This window comes from Lissotriton vulgaris, chromosome 2_2, assembly GCF_964263255.1.
Source record: "Lissotriton vulgaris chromosome 2_2, aLisVul1.2, whole genome shotgun sequence".
Lineage (NCBI taxonomy): Eukaryota > Metazoa > Chordata > Amphibia > Caudata > Salamandridae > Lissotriton > Lissotriton vulgaris.
The window spans coordinates 301,026,180-301,045,686 of record NC_141688.1 but is presented as its reverse complement, the minus strand read 5'-3'; the positions used below and the strand labels follow the sequence as shown (position 1 = coordinate 301,045,686).

The window sequence follows — 19,507 nt, the reverse complement described above, 5'->3', positions numbered from 1 at the left end:
AGCCTTTTCAGGAAACTCCTGAAGACCTGGATATTCCCACAGTCTGATCTATCGGTTCTCGCAGCCATCTGATCTATGCTCCACCAAGCTGTTTCTTCTGTATGCTCAGCGCCAAGATGCTCCTTCCGGAGCGATAGATGCGCTTTATAAATCCTAATAAATATCAAATATCAAATAAACTGGAGGATGCTTGGAGATTATATCCAATGGTACCAGGATACACTTTTTATTCATCACTGTATAAACAGTATTCTATAATAGACATGATTTTTACTAAAAATACTACGTTTGAAAAAGCATACATAGAGGTATGTCAAAAAATTACATTGGATCATTACCTAGTGATGTTAAGAGTACTGCTTCTACCTGGGGTTAAAGAAGCAGTGAGGGAATTCTCTTTTCCTAGACATCTCCTCAGTAATTCAGACTATGTGGAACCTATGCGAAGAACACTAGGGGAGTACATAGAGGGAAATTGGGGGACAGCGTCCATTGCGGCAATTTGGGATTGTTTGAAGGCTTATGTAAGAGGGGCTACGTTGCAATATATCATTAAACAGAATTGGCAGAATGCTCGACTGGTGGAGCAGGAACATAGGCTTTATTTAGACTTGGTGCGACAACATGCTAGAGCCATTGCATGAAGGGACACAGATAAACAACGGTTTTATCTACAGGTTATTAAATTAAGAGCCAAATTGAAGAGAAGGTTGAGGGACAAGGTAGCCAATAACTATCACAAGTATAAATCCAAGCAGTATGAATATGGGGAAAGGATTGGTTGTTTGTTGGCTAATCAGATTGCCGACCAAAGGGCTAGATCACAAATAAAATTAATTAAGGGAGTAGAAGGTTTATACTGAACTCGATCAATAGATATAGTGGAACAATTTAGGCTCTTTGATGCTAACTTATATGGCAATTCAACACCTTTTTGTCAGAAAATTGCTTCGGACTATATACAAGAAATTGTAATGCCGGTCTTGAACCCATTGCTTTCAGAGCCTTTACAAAAGGATATAGATCTTGGAGAAGTTGAGGAAGCAGTTAGAGCTTTGCCAACAGGTAAGGCTATTGGTGAAGACACTATTCCGTTAGAATTTTATAAAATCTTTAAAGAAGTATTGGAATCTGTCTTTCTTGTTTGATGTAAAAAAATATTCCACAGGGAGGATGCTCCTTCCTCATGGAATATTACTAATATTATAGCATTTCCAAAAAAGGTGAAGTCTGTAGAGGAAATGAGCTCATATCACTGATTATTGCGGATGCAAAAATGTTCTCAAAAATACTCGCCTCCTGTTTGGCTCAACTTATTCATCTTTTAGTCTTACAGCAACTACATGTATTTGTCCCTGGTAGAGACATGGCTGCTCTTATCAATACGGCTATAGCTGCATTCGATGTCTCTAGTCAATTAAAACCAGCAAATCGGGATGTTGATGTTGGACATCGAGAAGGCCTTTGACCGTGCGGCATGGGAGCACTATGGTTGACAATGTCATCACTCAGTCTCGGCCAAAGGTTTATCTTGGCAGTCCAGAAGCTTTATAGCAACCCGACAGCGGCAGTGAAACTTAATGGTCTCTTTTCATCTTACTTTACTGTTCAATGGGGTACGCGGTAGGGCTGTCCGCTGTTCCCTTTATTATTTGCTCTTTATATTGAGCCCTTTATAAAGCACTTGCTGTAGAATGTTAGGATTTTCCCTGTGTCTTTTAATGGTCTGGAGTTAAAATTAACTGCTAATAAAGACAATATTGCTATGTTCTCCTCCAAACCAGTAAAAGCTATAGTTGAAATTAAGCAAGAGGATCAGCAATTTGGCTCTTTTTCTGGCTATAAATTAAATTTGAACAAGACCCACACAATTCTAATTTTTCAACCTGTTGTGGCCCCTGCAACATTAGGGATTACTAAAACAGCAACATATCTTGGAGTTTGCCTTAGCAGCCGAGTTGATGATGTCGTCACATTAAACTACGAACCATTGTTAAAAAAGGTGGTGGCGACATTGCATAGTTGGCACCGGCTTCCACTTAGTATATTTGGGAGGTACAATGTCGTAAGAATGAATATTCTTATAAAAGGTCTTTATTTATATCATACTATCACGCTAAGGGTGCCAAGGATGTTTTTTTAAGCGTTTAGATGGTGTTGCAGGCAGCTTTATATGGGTCTACAAGGAGAGCTATTCGGTACATTAAATTACCATATAAACAAGGTGGCTTTAAGCTCCCAGACTTTAAATTGTATTTTTGGGCTGCATTGGTAGGTCGAATTCAAAGCTTATTTAAAGGGCCTGACACCTGCAACTAACCTGTGGACCAGATACGGGGTTCTTATTTGATAAAACGACTGACCGTAAATACTAAAGGGTCTGGTTTAAGGTAATTAGAGATATTACCAGGATATAACATGATATTTGTAAAGTGTATACATTGCCAGGGTTGCATAGATACACAATGCTGTGGGGGAATCCTATACTGCCCGATATATTTCATGATCACGGTGGGAGAGGGTGGCAGCGTAAGGGCATAGTACAGCCTGGTCAGCTGTATGACGGACAAGGATTTCAATTGTTTCTAGCCCTGAAAGGAGAGTTTGAGTTGTTACAGAATATGTTGTTTAAGTATTTCCAATTAAGGGACTATTTCATACGTGGTCAAGGCTTATTAGAAATGTGGTGTGCCCTCTGAGGACAATCTTTTTTTTTCAAACCACTGGTCGTGGAACTATTGGTATTGCATATCAGAAACTTTTAGCTGCTGTTTGCAACAATGGCAATACAGATAGCAGTTAGGCTAAGCCGGATTTTTTAAATTGATGTAATTAAGGAGGATGTACAGGATTCTGGAGACTACAGACAATGCAGTGACATCAGTTAATCTGAAACTTCAGCAATATAGGTTTATGTTTATGCTCTACTACACTCCAGAGGTTATTTCTAAGTGGGCTATGATTCAATCGTCTGCTATGGTCATGCTGCCCGAAATGTCAAGAATATGCTGCTACCCTGCGTCATATGTTTGTCACCTCTCCTAGGTTGAGATGATTTTGGACTGATATAACCCAGGTGCTTACAACATTAGTTGGTCATGATAACCAGATCACAGAGAAGGAAATAGTTTTAGGGGTAATGATAGTTCGGAGTATTTTTTCAAGAACAATTGTTTCAATTATTATAGTGTGTGCCCGTGCATGTATTGCTCGAGCATGGATTTAAAGGTTGAGCCCAACTATTATTGAATGTTGGGTCTTAATGAGAGAAATTTATTAAATGCAATTAGCGTTAGCTGAAGCTAGAGGCCCCCGCTCTTCGTTAAAATGTAAAAGAGGGTGGTCTAGTTTCCAGTGGGATTAATAATTTGCTGCACCCATGATATCTGTGTTTTGTGTTTACATTTATGTAATTTGCTTTTTCTGTTTTACGTGTGGCAACTGTAATTAGTAATGCTTTGTGCTTCTCTCCCATTCTCTATTTCTTTTGTGCAATTTATGTTTAATGCTCTGTCCTCTCATGTTATTTGGTATTGATGTATCATATTTATGGCTAAGAAATAAAAAAAAAGAAAAAAGAAATAATTAAACACACAGTGGAGAAAGGCAGCAAATTACAATCCAAAATTGAGGAATTGGGAAAAGAAAACGCATCCTCAGAACTGAAAGAAACAGTGAAGAAAAACTATGACATTTTAGACAAGATCTTAGCGTATTTCCAAATCTAACTGCGGGACAAAAAAGTTACGAAAATTAAAAGGGAGGACAAGGAATATAGAGAAGAGAGGATATATAGGTACATATGTATGACACCTTTAAAGTACTGGGGGAGGGCTAGAGAACCCAGGAGGAGACATCTGAAATTGGCATCCGCAAGTAACATTAGCTCCCTGTCATCAGTGGCAAGCACAGTCCCCACTGAGGAAACACCAGGTACATGCAATACAGACAAATTCTCTACTTTTTTAGTAGAAATAAAGAGATTAAAACTAGGGGTCAAAACTATGGGAAAATATCGAAACAAGAAGGGGGGAGATGGAAAGAAAAAAGAAACAAGAGATTAAGGAACAAGACCGTCGCTATGACGACCAGGTTCAAAAAGAACCAGAACAGCCTACATCAGAGGTACACATTCTCACAACTATAGTCGACACAAATCCCATGGAACATAATGAGACTACCACACAGGAGCTAACGATTGTAAATCTATCAGACAGAGTTTTGTCCGAATCTGATTTATCTGTATTGAGTAAAGGTTTGGGTTTTTGTCCGCCCAATACGGCAAGAATATTGGGGATTTCACACCTTCTACCCCCACAGTTTCAGACTTACATGTGTTACAATTGATTCTATCACTACAGGATGATATATCAGTGGATGTAAATATACTAAGAGCTGAATTAAATATCTTTGAAAATGTGGGAATTGACACTGGTTTGAAGACATACCTTAAATTCACCCCAGTGGGAACGCACCCTAACATTGATATATTTTGAGATAAGGTCTCAAAGGTTTTTACAAACTTCTATAACGCTCCATCTCCCCTAATAAAATCACTCACAATCTGACTGTGGCAGAAAATAAGGTACTTAAGGAACTTAGGTCTGATCCTTTCATTGTCATCAGGAAGGCAGACAAGGGGGTAATGTTGTGGTCATGGACAGGATGGCGTATATGCAGGAAATTGATCGCCAACTGGCAGACACTGCTTGCTACACAAAAGTGTCAGGGAACCCGATCAAAGCACTTAGCTGCAATACTAACATGAGACTTGTCGATTGGCAAGAAAGTTGCCTGATAAGTGAGGATGAATGTAATTACCTCATGGTTAGAGAACCTTCCTATCCATGCATATACGTGCTACCCAGGATACATAAGGGGGGGCCCTCTTCCACCTGGACAACCCATTATCTCACGGGTCAACTTTCCCACATAGAGATTGTTGGAGTACGTGAAAAAAATCCTACAACCTCCGGTTCACAGCCTGCCAGCCTATATCAAGGACAGCAAGGATATTCTCAATAAATTTGAGGGACTGGTGTGGTCTGAAAACCTGCTTTTTGTCACTATGGATGTAGCCAGTTTATATAAATGCATCAAGAAAGAGTTTCAGCCTTAGCATTTTTTTCTGGGACAGAGAACTGCTAATCATTACATGCACAATGAGGTGTTAATGGAAATGACAAATATCATATTATCAAAAAATGTCTTCCTGCTTGACAATCAATGTTACCACCAGTTGCAGGGCAGTGCGGTGAGTTCCATGTTTGCTCCTGCTTATGCCGGGCTGTTCATGGGCTGGTATGTGTGGGAGCATGCCTGGAGACGCTGAGCAGCCAACTGGACGGAACATATTATTTTCTGGGGCAGGTATATCGATGATGTTATCATGCTCTGGGATGGACCTGTCACCAAACAATTTGGTATATCATGCATTCTTGAATGACGATCCCTACAATCTATGTTTTACCATCAACTACAATAAGGATCACATTGAATTCCTCTAAAAAGATTTCTATGTCCAAAACAACTACATACAAAGCACCATTTACCTCAAGACCACTGCCTGCAATAGCATTGTATATGCTCACAGTGCACATCCCAAACATGGTTAACCCCTTCGAAGCTAATGACGAGCTGGGCTCGTCATGGCGCTTACCTGCCGTGCGCGGATGACAAGGCCAGCTCGTCATGATTTATGGTGTTTTAGATATTTTAGCGCAGGACGGGAAACGCCTAGCAGCCATGTGGTTAATAACATCCCATACACAGAAATGCTACGCATCAGAAGGAATTGTATCTCTGATGATACATTTGTAAAAAATAAGACCAGGCAAGGTTTTCTGGCAAGGGCCTATCTTCCAGGAACGTTGGACAAGACTGAGAGGAGGATTGTTAAGGTATCCAGAGAGACTACCCTGACAGTCAGTGCTCCCAGAAAAACCAAGTTGGTCCCGGTATCCTTCAACATGCAATATAACATTTGGAGAAATACAGTTTACAATGTTTTAAGGAAACACTGGCACCTCCTCACGGACATACCTAGTTGGAATGAGACCATCACTCCCAGACCCAGAGTGACATACAGAAGGGGAAATAATTGGAGAAATTGGCCTTGCCCCGTTACATCACCACACCGAGGCAGAAACTTGGTTGTCTAAGACGACAAAAGGTTTCTACACTTGCAAGGAATGTAATATATGTAAATTAGGGAAAGATCCAACCAAGACATTCAGCATAACAATGGCAAGGTACATAACATTAACCAACTGATTAGTTGTAAGACACAATATGTTACATCTTGGGCTGCCCTTATAACAAGATCTACATGGGCAGCACTATTAAGCCACTCAAAATGAGAATTCAAGAACACACACGTGCAATAAGAAATTGTGATCTCAAATATCCCCTCACCTACCATATGCAGGAAAATCAAGCAACCTGTAAGTATATATGGTTTATGGAAATAGACCATACACCATCTAACCCCAGAAGGGGTTATAGGGAATTCTCTGATATCACTTCTTCAGGTCTAGGAAATTTTCATATTCAGCTCCTTAAAGTTTTTGCAGTATTCCTTCTCTTGTGCAATTTAATTGGAAAAGTTCAAAACAATTGTTCGAACTTGGTTACAGGATCACTCATGAGGTGACATCGCACGGTATTAGTACGCTGTGTTAAATCAGTTTGCTGTATTTTATTAAGCAATCTGTTCCATCTAAGAGAACGTCAATATACCCTAATCGGGAGTGACCCTGTGTCAACATTCCGAATAGAAATGCGGTTTACGAATCATAAACATCTACCGAGGCTCCAACATTTGTTATAAAAGTAAACTTATACTACGTTTTTGCCTCGTACCTATTTAATCTTTTCTTAACTCGCTGTTGGACGCGCAAACAATGCGGGAAATTTGTTATGAAAGTATACTTCTACTACATTTAACAATATGCCCTCTGTATATTTAAGTTCGTTCATTACTGCGTGCTTGATCTAACTTAAAATCAAACTTAAAATAATGCCCTTTCTTTGCACCTGTTTAATCTTATTTGAACCCGCTATCGGTCGCGCATACAGAGCGGGGACTTATTTATTCATGACGGCTTACCTACAGAGACTACTGGAGCAAACGTTCCAAAGTCTGTTGGGTTCCGGGAACACTGACGCCAAACCAGTAAACGGCACAACTAGCGCCTCCCGCGATATTTAAAGCGCATGTCCCGGGTAAAGTGAGGAGAGACCCGGTGCCCCAGGAGAAGCTGGACACCGGTGGGACTCAAGGCGAGGCTCTCATGAGCAGAGAGCGCCCCCGTGTGTGACTGCACCCACCCCAGAGTCCCAATAGAGCCTGGAGGAGTTCTGCAAGAGAGCCTTCAGACCCGGTGAGTGGGGGCTCATTTGGCACAGTATACAGTGCCCATTTCATGAGCGGCCCGCCTGATAGTGGGCCGCTCCAATGTTGGGGGCGATTATTTCTCATAGTCCCTGATGGGCGGGTGCGCCCTCCGTGGCTACATTGTTGTTAGGGCCCATGTGGGGGTCTAGAGGGGCTAGGGTGGCCTGTGCTTCTCCTGCATGGCTATGTTTTCACAGGTGCCCCACTTGACAGTGGGCAACTGCACTGATGGGGGTAGTGTTTGTTTCAAAGTGCCCCAGTGGGACCACGAGGGCCCAGTCGTGCCAGGGCCTAGTTACTCTATTCCCAGCTGCGTCGCACCAGCGCGGGTAGCTGCATTATTTTAGCATATTTGTCCCCAGGGCCCAGTGAGTGCCCAGGCCTGCGTTCTGCATCACAGCTGCACTACGCAATTGCGTACTTTTGGGATCCTGCTGCACTGGCAGGCACCCTGACACTCTTGACATAGGGAATCTGAGTCCTCTGAGAAGGCCAGTTGGCCAGGGGGACTGTGAAGTATATAGGGCGGCAGGCCTTAATGTGATTTATGTGGTGTGCAGGATTCCTGTACTGTAATTTATGCTCCCTGATTTATGCCTCTAAAGTGGTTTATGTATGAGTTTATTTGCATACTGTGGTTTATGCGCGTGAGGTTATTCTCTACTGTAATGTATGCCTAATGTGATTTATGATTAGGAGGTTATGGTCTAATATGTCTAGGCTTATGAGGTTCACGCCTAATGTGATACAGTGCATAATATGATTTATGTTGCAGGATAATGCGGAGTACAGTATTTGCCAGTAATTACTCAATGTGTTCTACGTTTATTATTGGTTCTACATCTACTATTTTCACTTTGTGATGGTTCTGACAGTGAACCAATTGACCCTGTCATGTGTATATAATCCCCTGTAAATATTGACCAGTGCCAGGTGGTACAGTGTATATTGTGTGATTACTATTCTGATGCATGTATAATAATACAAAGGCTATTTTTATATATACCTTTGTGTGAAGTTCCTTTTATGGTGTGCCTAGTAAGTTGCTGGTGTGTGTGTGTTGTGCAAACGCTTTACACATTGCCTCTGGGATAAGCCAAGCTACCAAGAGGGTGAGCAGGGGTTATCTTCAGCGTGTAACTCCCTTGCCCTGTCTTGAATGGTGGGCTCTGTCTGGCTTTGGCGCAAGCATTAGCCAAACAGAAATCCCATTTCTAACAAAGAGGAAACTAGAACAACAACCCATCTGAATCTATATAACTGATAAAATGATGCAATCATCTTATTCAACAAAGAACTATAATGTGTAATGAGACCAAAAAAAGAAAATATGTAAACTAAAGAGAAAGGAAAGTTAAAGAGGTAGAGGAGATGAAAATAAGAAGAGGAACAGTAACTCTAATAGAGACAATATAGACAATAAAGATAACAAAAAGCTTTATTCATGAAAAAAGTAAGACATATTCAATGTAAGAAGAATATGTTGGAGGGGTAGAAAAGCGCAAGACCAAAGACGAAAAGCAGGCCAAAGTCAATTTAGATTACATGGCAATAGCGATGGGAACAGGCATCATAATGGAGAAGAAACATAGAAAAAGAAGAGAGAAGGAAAAAATAAAAGGAAAAAGGAGATAAAAGCACTGCAACAATCCAAGTAACTATGACCCGTAAGATAACAAGATGAATAAATCAGCTACAAGAATGAATAGTAGTAAGATGTTCTATGAATACAACTTACCAAACACGAAGGTAGTATGGAAACAGTGGGTCTAGGAGGAAGGTACTTGGGGAACAACACAAGGGAGTCCAGATTAGACAATAGACAGCTGTAGAAGGTTAACCAAATAGACCAATTGGGTAATGACAACAACCATAACAAACACCATAACAATTTAACATGGTATCACTAATGACGATATAATTAGTCATACAAAACACGATGTGTATTTATTTCAGAGACAAGGGTCAAAAGAAACAGCCTATGACAGGTGAGGCGCCATTCAAAAAAAAAGTTCAAACTTTTCCGAGATCCATTGCTTCGCCCTTATGTTGGAGAATACATTCATTCAGGTCTTCAGGACAGTCAAATGAAAAAGTTTGGTCCTTATATGTGAAGAAGCATGCATGCACAAGTCCATATCTTGCATTAATAAATCGTAGAGTTGGCTGGAAAGATAAAACTTCATTCCGACGAGGGGCAGTTCTATGTGCTCCATCTTGGAAAATAAAGACCCTCTGACCAGACCATAAAATTTGCTTCCTTTGCTTAGCAGCCGTTAACACCATTAGCAGCTCGGTATACTCTGGAAAGAGAATAATTATTCCTCTAAGACGGCCAGAGCTTGAAGCACTTGCAGATTTAGGGCCAATACGGTAAGCATGTTGTAAATTGAGACGAGTTCCTTCTTTAAGGCCCACCAGCTTTGGAATATGTATCCCAAGAAAAGCAAGCATGTCTAACCCCACCGTTCATTCCGGAATATCATATATTCAAAGATTGTAACGCCTGTTCCGGTTTTCTAAATCTTCTGTCTGTTGCTTCAAGAGCCCTATCTCCTTAGCCATACCATCAATTTTGACAGCCACAACCTGCGCTTCACTAATCTGTTGTTCGACACTTGACACCCCTGACTCAAGTGTAGACCACTTTTCCTCAATACGTTTAAGTATAACATTAGTCTCCATGAAAAAGGTTTTGAAGTGTTTGTTCTCCTTCATAAGGCCTTCCAAAGTCAAGATTTCGTAGGAGAACCAGGGTCTTTTTTCTGCCGCTAGGTCGGACCTTTTAAGACTTTGCGAGCAGTGGGCTTGATAGTAGATGAGGTAACAGCTTTCAGACTGGAGAGGGGAGAGGACTCCATAAGCCTACAATTTTTTTTTTTTAAAAAGGCTGTGAAGAAGACCCAATGCCACACATAGAGGAATATCTAAAGAGTAAGCGTTGTTTCAAAGTATCATGTGTGTCACCTAATAGTTGAAGGCTGAGCCGAATAAATTATTGTGAAAGACGCTGATATCAAAAATAATCCAAACTGTGTGCCCACCTGTGTATTAGATTATTAGATAGCTGGCATATCAGCTTTCTCTGAAATTGCAGTGTTAAGCCAAGCAAATAAGCATTTGAAAGCATTTTCCTAGAGGCTTGCAGTCAAAACTTTCTTTCTCCAGAATATTTTAATAAACAGGAGCTGTAGACAATGCCATGAAGGTAATGTACACCTGTCATGCCACGTTACAGTAGACTGTCCCTTTTAAAAGCGGCAAATAAATGTTAAGATTGTATTTCCATGGCTTCCCTGCTTCTATCTTAATATTGGTAGCCGTTTGTATCCTAACGCAACCCGGCACACGAAGCTGGTTCCATCGTGCTCTGCATTAGACAAAATGACGTCTGTAATGGCCGATACTCAGGTGCATGATGCGAGGGAGCAATTACAAGGTAAATGGCTAGAAAATAGCCAAAAAATGAAAAATACCTCGTCTCTCAGCGCTCGCGCACCAATTCCGTTGCAGTGGACACTTCAACACCGAACACCTGATTCCGTAGCTAAGACATGTCTCTTGTGCCGTTTGGAGCCTCAAAGACCTGCCTTCATCTTGCGGACCGCTTGGTCACGCCCCTCCAACAGTGTTATATTCACCTGTGTGTTAGTGCAGGCTCCCAGGTGTGTATCTCCGTGAGTACACCTGTACAGGTGAGTAGGGAAGTAACAGTGTTATTTTCACCTGTGTGTGAGTGCAGACTCTCAGGTGTGTATCACTGTGAATGCATCTGGACAGGTGAGAAGGGAAAAAGCAGAGTTATATTCACCCACATGCAAGTGCAGGTTCTCAGGTGTGTATCTCTGTGAGTGCACCTGTGCAGGTGAGAAGGTAAGTAACCGTGTTATATTCACATGTATTGATGCACAGACTCTCGTATGTCTAGTTTTTGGGAATGCACTTGGACAGACGAGAGGGTTAGTAACATTGTTAAATTAATCTTTGTACAAGTGCAGGCTCCCGGGTGTATATCTCTGAGAGTGCACCTGTACAGGTAAGAGTGAAAGTAACAGTATTTTATTCACCCCCATGTATGTTCGGGTTTCCAGGTGTGTATCTGTATGAAAACATATGTGCAGGTGAGAAGTTTAGTAACAGTGTTATATTCACCTGTGCTTATGCATAGACTCTCATATGTCTATTTTTTGGGAATGCACCTAGACAGATGAGAAGGGAAGGAACAGTGTTATTTATATCTGTTTGTAAGTGCAGGCTCTCTGGTGTGTATCTCTGTGTGTGCACCTGTGCAGGTGAGAAGGGAAGAAACAGTTATATTTACACACAGTCAAGTGCAGACTCCCAGGTCTATATCTCTGTGGGCGCACCTAAACAGGTGAGAGTGGAACTCACATTGTTATATTTGCCTGTACACGAGTGCAGGGTCTCAGGTGTGTATCTCTGTGAGTGCACCTGTGAGAATGGATGTAACAGTTTTATATTCACCTTTGCTTATGCACAGACTCTCATTTGTCTATTTTTTGGGGAATGCACCGGGATAGATGAGAAGGGAAGTAAGAGTGTTATATTAATCTGTGTACAAGTGCAGGCTTCCATGTGTGTTGCTCTGTGAGAACACTTATACAGGTGAGAAGGGAGGGAACAGTGTTATATTCACCTGTATTCAAGTGCAGTCTCTCAGGTGCCTAGTACTGTGAATGCACCTGGATGGGTGAGAGGTGAGCTATTAGTGTTATATTGACCTGTGCACCGGTTCAAGTGGGAGGTGCAGTGATACTGTTACTTAGAGCTCTGTTCATCTGTATAGGTGAGACCACGTTAAACAGAGTTATGTATACCTGTGTGATGTTAAAGAATCCAAGATGTGTATCACTATGTGTGCACATGTAGAGGTGACTACTGTAGTTCAGTGTGTTATAGACCTGGACACAGCTAAAACATGCGAGTGCACTTGTACCGGTGAGGGATAGTAGCTGTTTATGGAGACATGCAACATATTAATACTCTCATGCATGTTTAACTATGTGTACAGGTGAGAGGTGCAACAACTGTATTATATAGCCCTGCAACACATCTTGGTTGAAGAGGGGGGTGGCAGTGGGGCATCACACCTATGTTCACCTGGTGTGTCCTGGAATGGGCAAAATGACTGAAACTATACAGGGTTAAACTGTCCTTGTAGCTTCTATGTGGCACACGTGCAGTTACATATTCTGCACAGTGTGTATTAATGTCAACACATTTTTCTTAGTCTGCAGGTGGTGCTGGTGCACTTACTATCTCTGTATAATGTGGAGATAGGTCTGGTGCATTTACACATTGAATGACCTGTGTACACTGTGCATATGTAAATACATATTCTATATAGTATGTAGATAGAAAAGGTGCATTAACGTTTTATGTGCTTTGTTAGACCTGGCATCGTTGGCACGGTTTCCCCCGAACATTTTTGCTTGCAGACCTCCAGTTTTTCTTGGGCTCTTTCTCTAAAACATGGTAGTATTGGCTTATAATGAATCAGTATATTTAATTTACTTGTACGCCACTAGTAAAGTGGCCCTACGTGTGCCCAGGGCTTGTAAATTAAATACTAATAGTGACCTTCAGCACTTGTGGTGCCACCCACTTAAGTAGCAATTGAACCATGTTTCAGGCATGCCGTTGCATTAAAGGTTTAAAGATTTTGTCAGGCCCAAACTATCCTTCCTAGGGTAGGCCCCGCATAGCCCAGAGGGCATGGTGCAGTGCATTTAAAAAGTAGGTCATGTATATGTGGGATATGTCATGGTAGTGAAAAACTCCTACATTTGTTTTTCACTACTGAGCGGCCTATCTCTCCCATTAGAAAACATTGGAGTTGCCTTTTTACATTTTATTAGTGTAATTTCCAAATGGGAAGAGATAAACAGATCATTTTTAGGATCTCTGAAATCACAATTTTAAATCCTAACTTATGGTGAAGTCGTATTTTAAATTACAATTCTGAAAATGCTACCTTATTGTCATTTTCTTGTCTTAGCCATTTGGTACCTGCAACCTGTCTCTGGTTCACATGAATAAGGATAACAGTTGAGCCTTGTGCATTCCTCCTAACTAGCCACACACAATGGGAACCAGGTGTAACTGGATGGGCCATCACTGGCAGGATGTGAGGGAGGAGCTGGGCACATCCGCACTTACACCTTTCATGTGGTGTTTTGACTATTTTACTATTTGAAGTGTGGGACAAATACATTGCCTCTAAATTAAGCCTGACTGCTCTGTGCCAAGCTGCCAGGGGGATACGCATAGATTAATTTGAGGTTTGCATGTTCCTTACCTTGACTAGCACTGTCCTTGCTGCTTGAACAGGGCTCACTCCCCAGTCAATCAGTATCCCAATGTCTAACATGCTTTGAATACTTGCAGATAGAACTAATGCTGTCATGGACATTAATATAAGTTTTAAGATGAAGGAAGATTTGTTTCTAATACATCCAAGAAATTATTGGAACATATCCTAAAAATAATTTTTTTAATCCTTTCGTTCTGCAGGTATTATTTGAAAATCCGGAGACAGATTATGGTAAGTAACATTTTAATTCCTCATTACTGCGTATGAAAAGTGTACATGGCCAACAGGTACTGATGGGGGAAGTAAATGTGCCTTGCCTTCCAGATGCGGACCGCCCACCTGCAGCTGAGAGCTTGGATGTCTTTGAGATCATCTGCAAAGAGAATATGGGTAAGATAAAAACAGGGCCGTCTGGGAGCCACGGTAGGAGATACATGCACATGATGCCAGCTCCAAATGAGCCTTAGGACACACACATTTACCATAGCTTGCCACACAAATGTACAGCGCTGCAAACACACTCAGCCAGAGGTACAGCAGAACAGTAGAGACGCATCTAGGTTTGCATGCCATATATCGAACAATGCCCTCAACTCTCTGCTGCTGAGTAAGCTCTATAAAGATATAATCTTTCTCCTGGTGCTCCTTCTAGTTCAAACCCTTGTAACCTCTTCAGAGCCATTGATCCCTCTTGCTGCAGGCACCACCATGGCTGCCTCACTGAAGGTCACAATGTTCTTTTCTAAGTATCCTGCAGGTATGTCTCTTCACCTAAGTGACATAACCACACCTTCATGGTCATATTGCTGAAACTTCACACACTCTCCGCCCACAAGGGCTACTGTAACGTCCGTCTTTGATTTCTTGTAACGTCTGAAACCATACTCCTGGAAGACCTTCCAACTTTAAATCAGCTGGACCTCTGGTCAAACTCTTTGCAAAAGGCATTGAAACTTATAGGGGACCATCCTAATGCTGTCTTCCTTTGAAATCTATCGACTACCCCTGCCCCTCAGTGGTATCTTGGTCAAGAAGACAACTTCCTACTACTGACCAAGCCAAAGCCTAAGAGTCCACCCATCCTGCATAGTGACGTAGCACAAAATGATGGGGCCCCTACAGAACGTTATGAGGGGCCTCTGAGTCTTCAGTATCTCACAGATATGCAAATGCTTTAAGATGAATAGTGGCCCCTGAAAGTTTGGGGGCCCCATGAAAGGTTGGGGGCCATCCTGTGCTTCAGGGTCTGCAGATGTGTGCTCCCGCCTCCCTCCCCACCCCCCCCCCCCTCCAAATCCTGCAACTGAAGCTGAAACAGACCTCTTTGTTGTCTTCTGCGGCCACTGGGACTGGGCGATCTTTTCAACATCGGGAAGTTTCTGTGCACCTATGGATGGGGTTTTGATTCAAAATGCTTTATGGAATGAATGAGTGTCAATAGAAACAGGCAACGACAATCGCAGGAAAAAAAGGAATATCAAGTGGAGCCTCGAGAGGTGGATGGAGAGAAGTGTAGGGCGAAGAGTAGTGGGATTCAAAGAGCATAGAATCAGTTTCATTAAGGTAAGTTCCCAGTTCTGTGTTAAAGGAGGTGGAGTCTTAGGCTACGGGAGAGGCACAGGAATCTGTAGCCAAGGTGCTCAAGAAGCTACGCTGGTTGCCGATCAAGAGCAGGGTGGCTTTTAAAGCACTCTGTACGGCGCACAAAGCCCTGCATGGAACGGGCCCGGCCTATTTGAGGGAAAAAACATCATGGTACACCCCCAGAAGAAACCTGTGTTCTATCTACTCTGAAACCATGGCAACTCCTAAGATCCGTAGAGCCTCCTGGGAAGGCGGACGTTTTGGTAACGCTGCTTCCATTCTTTGGAACCAAAACAATTCCTGTACTTCTATTAGGGTCTTTTCCAATTTTGTAAGAAGTGCAGACACAGCGCCAAGACGCCTTAGGGTATACGCAGCGCTTTCCAAATATAAATCAAATCAGGACTCAGGTGCAACATTCTCATGTTTGTTCAAGCGAGTGACTGACATAGTGTCACATTACTTTAACGTGTGACATCTCTAGATGTAGGAGGTTTATGCTAAAGCATGATTGGCTATTACTGTAGGCCATCCTTTTTTTGACAAACTACTTTCTATGCAAGAATAACAACTCTTCAAAATTTCCACTATCCTAGTGTTACTTTACTGTCTTGGACGGGTTCTTCCATTAACTGTACACCACACGAGTGAAGCTTCTCCTTTTTCAGAATTAATATATGAACATAACAATACCAATTCCATTTGCTCAGAGGGTTTGGAGTAATGCATAATAGCAGAAAAAACATTGCATCCCAGCAGCAGTCACCTCTGATCTTGAGCCTGTATTACATACATGTAGCTCACACTGTCCGCGTTTGTACCACGGTGCACCTTTAAGCAGGCATGCCAGATGCAAACAGAGACACTGTGTCCTAGGACAATGAATGTGCTGCCCCCAGGGCAGCCACAAACTCAATCTGCCCTGAGGGACCAGTGGTATCAGTATTACATATATCTGCGACCTCTTCCGTAATACAATTGTGCCGGAGGTGCAGAATGAGGTTGCACATTCCGTTCCAAGGTCACTATGGAAAATGCAGCCCCAGGTCTCCCAAGAGAAAGATAGGAAAAAAAGGCAGCCAAGCAGAAATTTCACACCCGTGATCATTTAGCGTAACATTTCATGAGTACCCAGAGAGTACTTTAACCCTCCTATACATCCTTTAGGCCTGAAAGTGTAGACGTAGCTCTGATCCCTTTTACCCTCCATTAATAGGGTTTGTGGTATGGGGCAGGTGCTTTCATGAGTGTATGATTGTCTAGTGGGTTGGATTTTCATTTATGCCCAGGGATACCGCCTGTCTCTGTTTGATTCTGCCCCTGGACAAGTCGAGTGTCTGCCTCATCCTCCACTAGATGTGCCCTGAGTGTGACACATACTTCTCTGGTGCCTAGAGGTAGAGGGTGCAGTGAAGCATATGTTTCCATCCTGTTACTGCCTGTGACTTCATAATTGTGCCCCCTAGCGATTCGCTACAATTCTGCCTTCAGCCAGTAATGGATCAATCACAGTAAATCATTTAGCCCAGTGTGGAATCAGTTTAACACAGGCTAATAGAACATATAATGGCTACAAATCATAAAAGATGGTTCACATGATCCTACACCATTAAACTAAGATATGGACCTGGGCATGTGAATAAACCCTGCATGAACTGCCTGGCTCCATAGGCAGGTATGGTGTCCTGCTGGTGTAAATTATTTATGATGCAAACAGGAAGCAGTTTAGGTCTATCATTCGGGAAGACCTTCTTGGTTTTCATCCAACAATATTTCCATTTGCATTGCTCAGCACCATTTAGATATCTGCTTTCGAGGCCTGTCTGATGTGAGTGGAGCCATATTCTCTAGCTGCTGTGAACATTGTGTATAATTCAGAAACCCATGTTGTGGAATCTGGGGATCTGATTACCCGGGTGAATGGTCTGAATTGCAGCGGTTCCTACAAGAACCCTGGAATACTTTCCCAGATAGTGTATTAGTCTAATGTGAGAAATTTCCGCTCAACATACAAGTAGCTCAGAGTTGTCAATCGGGCCATGTACAAAGCCCTCACCACCATGTGTTCTTTGGTGAATGGGAGGAAGGGGTTTGTGCCAGGGTATTGTGGGCAGTAAGTACCTGAATCCAAAGATTTGCTCAGTGCCCACCGCCTGCGCCTTCAATTTTCAATGTGCAGAAAACCAAGGCATAGAATTGATTCCACCTCATGACTTTCTTCCACCCTCCATATGCGCTCAACCTCTTTAGCTCCTTCTTTAAGTGACAAACCTCACTGCTTTCCTACTTGTCACTGTTTTTTCTGTCTTTATCTTTGTGCTTCTGTCCCCTTTTTGTGTTTCTCTCTCTTGCTCTGAATCAAAGTCTTTTATGGAAAATAGGTGCCAGCCCGTACAAAGGCACTAGTGACATAGTGAAAGATAGCAGTAATCACAGCATAGTAGGCCGCTCAGGCCCCGGGCTCCGATGACACTGTACCTGCTGCACTAATGCTTCACTCATGTAAGGCAGTGTGTGTTGTTTCACTGTAGATTGTTTGCTATTGCATGATGACTTGCTCTCCAGAATGCTGCAGCTTCCTTCATCACCCTTGCCCTGTACCTCTTTCCTTCTTCTAGATGTAACTAGAGGAGCTTTAATTCATTCACTCAGTGCATCTACTCTCATTCCAGAAAGCAAACAGCTCCTGCAAGGTGGAGACATCGCTGTGAAACTTGGCCGCAGTGCCAGGATATGTAAGGACAGCAGCTGCTTTTGGCCCAAATCCAGTGATGGGACGGTTAAAGTTCCCTACACTCTCAGCGGTTACAGTGAGTATGTGCTGTGGTGGTGGAGGTTGCATCTGGAAGAAGTAGTTCCACTGCTTGATCTATCTGCCCTCATTTCTCCCTTCTTACAAACTCTCCATTCTTCTACAGGTGATACCGAAGCCGCTAGCATCACTGATGCTATCTCAGAATTTGCAGGATTGACCTGCATCCGCTTTGTGGACCGCACCACGGAAACGGACTACCTCCAGATTGCACCGGGAGATGGGTAAAGACAGGACCTGCTTCTGGGTCACCCCCATAAATACATCATCAGTTTGTAGCCGTTGCCTCTCTTGGGGGAGCCAGTGCACTCTGGCTCACCGGCACTCTGTAGTCTAACCTGGTTGCTATATGTTCTGTAAAATGAAGCTTCAATATTATCATCAATGGTGGTGGGTCCTTGGTCCAGCAGGCACCAGTGTGTGATCCTGGACATACACAATCAAACATTCTTCGCAACAAACTCTTGTTATAGAGCAGTGTTTTTTCACATGCCACAAGTCCCAAGTCACTGCTGTTCCACCCTCACATGGATGTCCAATGTCTGCATCCTATCACTGTCCTCCGAAGAATTGATACACTGAATAGTCATTGACCTAGATCTGGAAAGCAGTGCAGATAGAAACAAGCCATGGTTCCTAGGATAGATTTGCAGTGTCTGCGGGTCTAAAACTAGATTGGTGAGCTGTTTAGGAATGATAGGTGAGGTGGTAGATATTGACACCACAGCTTATCCTATAGACACAGGGTTTGTCATCATGCCGCTGCTTGCTTTGGTGGACCCATAAGTAAACAAATTACTTACCTGTAACTGTAGTACTCCAGTATTGGAAGCTTTCATAGATTCACATGCCTGAATCATTCCCCGTCGTCGAGACTGGAGTCTCCAGTACATAAAAAAGCAATGCTTAGTAGTATAGCAAACTGAAAAGAGGCCTAGGCCCATTTCCCTTTTGCAACCCATAACTCTTGTTATGTAAAAGAGACCAAACTTTTCCATGAACCAATCAGAGCTCCTCACCCATTAGAACCCGCCTGGGAGAACCTTCTGCTCCTCAGATTTTGGCGCACCTGTGCATAAAAACACTCTTCGTAATAAATCCAAGGTGAGCCTTTCAGGGGAGGAGGGTGGGTCGCATGTGAATCTATGACAGCTTCCAATACTGGAGAACTACAGTTACAGGTAAGTAACTTGTTTTCTTACTTCAGTATTGGAGCTTTCATACATTCACATGCCTGAATCAGAATAGCGAGCAGTAGCATAAAGCACCTTTTTTTTCATATAGTCACTTAATACAGCACATAGTTACTTTAGAATTCTGCATATTAATATTGCAATCACTGTAACTAAACATAACAATAGAAAAAATGTGCATTTGTAAC

The 19,507-nt window shown here is 42.4% G+C and overlaps 1 protein-coding gene across 1 annotated transcript in view; it reads left to right on the top strand.

Annotated features, from left to right (window-relative positions):
- Positions 1-19,507, top strand: part of LOC147729348 (astacin-like metalloendopeptidase) — a 123,038-nt gene that overhangs the window by 46,169 nt on the left and 57,362 nt on the right. Inside the window, exons 2-5 of the mRNA XM_086959835.1 lie at positions 13,931-13,961; positions 14,055-14,120; positions 17,987-18,124; positions 18,233-18,350. Coding sequence (XP_086815961.1) covers positions 13,931-13,961; positions 14,055-14,120; positions 17,987-18,124; positions 18,233-18,350 — 353 coding nt within the window. The remainder of the gene's footprint in view (positions 1-13,930; positions 13,962-14,054; positions 14,121-17,986; positions 18,125-18,232; positions 18,351-19,507) is intronic.